This window comes from Saccostrea cucullata, unplaced genomic scaffold (assembly GCF_032062105.1).
Source record: "Saccostrea cucullata isolate Sc308-1 unplaced genomic scaffold, CSIRO_AGI_Scuc_v1 ctg585, whole genome shotgun sequence".
Taxonomy (NCBI): domain Eukaryota; kingdom Metazoa; phylum Mollusca; class Bivalvia; order Ostreida; family Ostreidae; genus Saccostrea; species Saccostrea cuccullata.
In genome coordinates this window covers 218,008-224,121 of record NW_026923868.1, presented here as the reverse complement: position 1 = coordinate 224,121, position 6,114 = coordinate 218,008, and the positions used below count along the sequence as shown (strand labels likewise).

Below are 6,114 nucleotides of genomic sequence, written 5' to 3'. Positions count from 1 at the left end.
CTGCTGAGTAAAATGTAGAAGGAGTTCAGGGAAGACGGGGCTTTTTGCATAAAAAACGTCATTTTTCGACCCCCATTTGACCCCCCGGGGCAAAATCAAAATTCCAAAACCTTACTGCACATCTACATGACCCCACCAACCATCTCCCAAAAGATGATTAAGCTACTGTGTAAAATGTAGGAGGAGTTCAGGGAAGAAAAGTGTGACAGACGGACGGACGGACGGACGGACATGAGTAACAACAATATACCCGAACTTTCTTTAGAAAGTGCGGGTATAATCACTCAATAAATAATATTTATATATATATAGGATTTCCCATGATTTGCAGTTAGATGTGATTAATTTTGTCCAATAATTTGTGTTTTTTTAATCCCAAAGCTGGGATTAAAATAAACGAGTTGCATAAAAATCACACCTAACTAAAACTCATTGGAGATTCTTTTTATCCTATTTTATACATCAATATCAATGTTTACACTGTTATTTGATATATTACTCCACTTCATTTTACATCATCTTTCAAGGCAAAACTGTCACAATTATTGTGAGATATGAAAAATTATCCAAGAATTCATATCAACGGGGTAAATGGGTAAACATGGGATAAATCAAGATATCAGATAGTATTCAACTTCAAAAGTCTATTCAAACAAAACAGAACAGAACAAGAGCATGGAGAAGTGATAGGATCATTCCCCCTATGTGCTTCTTGTCATGATCGGCAAATAATCTTTCGTCAACACAGTTTGTAAATGAATTAACAATCAGAAAACTAGTAATGAGAGGGTTTTTGTTACACAAAACTTACGAGATAATGACTTTAACAAGACAGCTGATAGTTTTGCTTCATGGTCTTGTTTATCAATAAAAGTCCTAGTTTTATTAATTGTTCAGACATACTTCATGCTTTTGTGTATCGAATAAACTATGGCCAAATTTCAATCAGCATCATAATACAAATTTCTAGCATTAACTCGACAAGCAATGGAGGCATTCAAATCAGCATCAAGGCTGTGAAAAAATTATTCCCTTGTACTGTATAACTCAAAGACGGGTGATGAGGGTAAATTGGTAAATTGGTGTATACGTAAGATAAGTTGATGTTTGAAAGTCATCATGTTGGTTTGAACATATTTTATTGTATAAACTTTACAATTGGGATTGGGCAAAAGTTCGAAAAACATATTACGCCCCCTCCCTTGATGAGAGGAGGAGTCTTAAGTATGCAGATCTCATGGCAGACTGCAGGAATAGAGACTGGTGTGTCTGGCTGTTTCTAATAGAGGTCAGTTGTAGTCTGAGGTTTCTCTGCGCAATCTGTGGAAGCTGCTCACGCGATTAGGTGTATCAGGAAGAGTTTGCAAGAAAGCAGCAAGGAGACTGGGAGAAGAAGCAGAAAATTCATCCTGCTGGATATGGCACCGCCGAGATGAACTCTGCTGGAAGTCGGGATCTATCAAGTAGTGGATTGTCCACCTCTGTTGGTGCACCAACTGGAGGATATCATGGTTTAGAATCGAAACTTTCGGTGAAGATTTGAGACCATGATCGGAACTGACAGGTGAGTACCAGGGGCTGAAGTTAAGGGGAGGTACAGGTATGATTAAGAGTGCCAAGCTGACAGCAGAAAACCAGTCTCGTTTAGAAATCATCATTTCATAAGATCTATGGTCGATACAATGACCTTATCAGCAAATACAATTTATCATTGAGTCAATTACTGACTGACGTTTTTCATACTTATTGTTCTTCCATTATTTAATACAATGAATTGACGACGGATTTTTCCTCAATCCCGATCATATGAAGGAGTACACATCGGGTGTGACCAGTTGTCAGAAAATGTTCACTCCTCAATGGCACCTGACCCCACCTTTGATGTTTTGAAGTCCGTGTTTGCTCCGCTCCTATTTTGTTATGTTTATTTGACCTTAGATCTCGAAAAATGTTCGCTATCTCCACATATTTCATTATATGGTTGAGACTTAATTTTATTCCACAGTTTTTAGAAAAGTTGATATTTCTTTTAATTTTTTCTTCTTGGGCTTGAGAATACCTTTCATCCCCCCTCTCCCCAGCAACAAAAAACACTACAAGAGTAATATTGATAAAAACATTTTATTCATTAGCATTTATTTTCTAAAAAGAAACTGGGAAATATTATTTAATTCTTCAGAGGAAAGCGAGATTGTAAAAAATCTTCACAGATTGACCTAGCTTTGTATATATATATATATATATTCTTAAAATATATATTATACTTTTAGAACTAAGCCAAGGTATTCTGAAATTTATTTTCATATGTAAACTTTTACTGAGTTTGTCCATACTTGTAACTTTATTGTAGTATTAACTAATATTTTCCAAGTAAAATTTCTTCTATGCAAGAAAAGAAAAAAGTTTGTTTAGTAAATGTAATACACATATTCCAATTACAAGAAATTTTGATAATGATAAATGTAAATGAGCTCAATTCAAATGAATTATATTTTCAATCAAGTCATTTACATAAACAGATCCCTGATAGAATCTCTCCAATCCATATTGAAAAATGAACGTTTAATAGTTCCTATTGAAGAAAACATTATTGAGTATGACTCAAGCATTAGCATATATCCCCTCTGATGAAACGGATCCAACAAGTAATTGGTAACATCTCCTGTACTCTTCCTAAAACACAATGAATATAGAGCATGGAGGAAACAAGATGTGTTTGTGAAACACTAGGGACCCGGCGGCAACAAGGTCACAAGGTCATTAGTTTAAAATATATTTTATGCGTTAGAAATGGATTAAACAGCAGGCATAAATGCCTATGATCTCTCTCTCCTTGACCTTGATGTCATTTGAAAGAACATAGTTAGCGGAGTATGCATACTAAATATGAAATCTTTATCTCATATGGTTCAAAAGTTATGGAAAAAGTTTAAAAGAGGTATATTTAGCATATACATGTATGTTACAGTCTAAGTCTCAAGGTCATTGGCTTTGCTATCACTTAAAAGAATATTAGAAGAGACGTATGCATTCCAAATATGAAGTATCTAATCTCTTATGGTTCAAAATGTATGGCGAAAGTTAAAAAAAATATATTTTTAGCATAAAGGTGACAGTCAAAGTCACAAGATCATTGACCTTGGTGTCATTTAAAAGAACATAATCAGTGGGGTAAGCATACCAAAGAAAAGGTTTTTATCTCTAACGGTTCAAAGGTTATATTGAGGTTAAAGTTGAAAACAGACAGAAAAATAGACAGATGAACAAACAGACAAATAGACAGACAGGACAAAAACAATATACGCCCCGGATCTATCGATCCGGGCACATAGAAAAACTCATTATGTACCGCATATTATTTAAAATTACAGATATATTAACGACAGAAATTGGAAAATGAATACAATGTATTTATCATAGAATTAATTAAACCATTTATTTTACAATACAATATGTTAAAAAATTTATATCTAAATAGGTCATACATATACTAGGACAACATGTTTTAAAACGACCTTCGTTGTGTTTTACAATTAGAAGAATGTTAATTGCAAACCAATTATATCAAAACTTACAAGCGTTGTGATGACTTCTGGTCTCCTTGTCTGGATCTGTCGGACTCTTGTAAACATGTCCACCTCTCCGTCCATACGAAGTTGTTCAAGGGCATTATGTAAAACACAGAACACCCCCGCAGGACCAGCACCATTGCTTTAAATAAAAAATAAATTAATAATAATGTGTCCATACGTCGATTGGGAAAGATTCCACATCATTAAAATAAAAACGATTTAACAAAATACACGCTAGAAGATTTAATATCAAAGATCTTGGTAGAGTGCATTTGCAATAAATTCTGATATGATTTTTTAATATCTTATTTTTAAAGTGTACAATATTAACTTTTCGATGGACGTCAGTTTGTCATATTAGTATTTGGTAAAGAATTTATACACATATGAAGCAATATATGAGCCTCGTCGGATAGAAATCGACCTTATCGTATGCAACGTCATAATGAGAAAAAAGCGAATAAAGTTGAGAAAGATTTCCCGGTATTTTTACTACACATAGTTTTCACTTTAAGGAATGTTTTAGACATCGTCAACTGCAGTTCAAAGAATTTTTCTTCAAAAAATCGGATCATTTTAAACAGGTACTAATAAGATAAACAAAGTTTAAATGTATTCCCCTTCGTAGAGCCTAATTTTTTATTGTTACCATGGATCAATGTAAACACAGGCCAGAGGAATGCCGAGTCCGATCTACACTAAGTCTTTTTTTTCAAACAGCAGAAGACGTAAGGCCAAATCTAACACCAGATAAATAATAAGTTGGTAGACATATAGCGAAGAAAAAATGGCATGATGCATTACTGAGGAAGTACAGAATATATTTTTTATTGTAGTTTAGAGTATAAATTTTAGCCAGAGGAGACATAATCTGGCAAAGAAAATCGCACATGTACTGATGCAGTAATAGCCTAGTGTGTGAACTTCATTTACTATCATCGTGTGCACGTGTATTCATTCATTCTCGATTAAATTCGCAATGTTATATTAGATATACTTTAATATTTTATGTCTTTGAATGGATTTACGTGTATTTTCAAATTTTATCACAGAAATTAACCAACCAACCAAAACAAAACAAACAGCTAGGCATATCGATTCAGTACAAAATGTACAAAGGCCACAATTCAACAACTTTTAAAACGCATTTTTCTAACTACAAGAGATATCAAGAAACAAGTAATACTGGTATTGTTTAAGGCAATTTCTTCATATATCAGTAATTCTCAAACGGAAACACGTATTGTCCGAAGCGACTGGATACGATAAATTGAGCAAGTTGCTTCCCTTTGACGCAAAAAGAGGCTCAACACAGGGAATCGTTTTCTTTAAAAAAGATGTTTTTTCTCTCTATCTTTACTTTTGTCTCTCTTCCATTACCAGATTTTAAGTTAATTTTCTTAAATATTTCACTCCTTATTTTGCAAGTATATAAAAATACCGACGATGGATCACCTATGATTTTAACTTGGCTGGCGAAAATGTAAGATGGGCCCGGTTTGTAAAACATATATATCTTCTACATGTATGTCATTAATATGTTGAGTTGTAAACCAAAAAAAAATATACTCTAAAGTCGGGTGTCAAAAAGAAAAGTTTTGTGAAAGGTGTTCTTAAATATTCAGCATAATGTTAAGTATTTCAAACCCCGTTAATACCAAACTCTTCCGCAAAAATCATCTTGAGCAGGATTTCACCTGTTCGTGAATAACTGGAATATGGTTTCATTTTGTACTAAGACTTTCAAATTATAACATCAATATGTTCTCTACATTATAAAATTCTTCTACAATTCTCTATTTTTTAAAGAGAGGGTGGATAACCACAACAGATAACTTGATTATAAATCTCATTTTTTTTAATTTGATTTTTTTTTATTTACAAAATCATAAAACAAATAATTATGAAATGTCTATAATTTTATAAGTGTTAGGGTTAGGAACGGGATTACAGAATTCTGCCGATCCGTACGCTGCGTGCCTTCATACATATTATTTTTCTCTAAAGGAGAGAAAAATGTGTTTTTTGTTGTTGTTGTTTTTATTTTATTTATTTTTTTTTTGGGGGGGGGGGGGTTCTTAAGTCAGCATACATGTATAAAAAGCTATCTCGCCGGCTAAATATGATATAATTTATTTTAGAATCCATACAGTCTATAGTAATCAATACGTAATATCGCAAGTACCTCGCAGTTATCTAACTTACTACCGCTCTTTTGCGGGGGAGTCGAGAAAGCTCAAATCTCACGAGATTACTGGGGCACATGGCATTGTTTACAGTAGTGACAATCGAATGATTTTAACAATTTTATGCCGAAAGTACAATGTAGTGCCAAGAATTGAACTTCAAATAGTAGAATGTCAAATACGGAAAGTTTAGATTATTTTTATCACTTTTAAAATGTGACGATTTTCAATGAAAATTAAATGAGAGGAGCCTGCTTCGTTAAAAATATCGTAAAAATGCAACATTTTAGGATAAGCTCCTCTCAATAATTAATTAGACTGGTTCAGCGATTGGTTAGCAAGGTATTCCACAAGGA

General features: G+C 33.4%; 1 protein-coding gene across 8 annotated transcripts in view; it reads right to left on the bottom strand.

Moving 5' to 3' along the window:
• Nucleotides 1-2,239: 2,239 nt before the first annotated feature.
• The window catches only part of LOC134265131 (receptor-type tyrosine-protein phosphatase kappa-like), a 189,990-nt gene continuing 186,115 nt past the window's right edge, over nt 2,240-6,114 (bottom strand). For 7 of the 8 annotated variants that reach the window (XM_062747371.1, XM_062747376.1, XM_062747375.1 and 4 more), the window contains exons 25-26: nt 3,557-3,711; nt 2,240-2,673 (exon numbers count right to left, since the gene is read on the bottom strand). In XM_062747371.1, coding sequence (XP_062603355.1) covers nt 2,609-2,673; nt 3,557-3,711 — 220 coding nt within the window. In that variant the 3' untranslated portion in view covers nt 2,240-2,608. The remainder of the gene's footprint in view (nt 2,674-3,556; nt 3,712-6,114) is intronic. The other variant, XM_062747380.1, reaches the window with a different exon arrangement.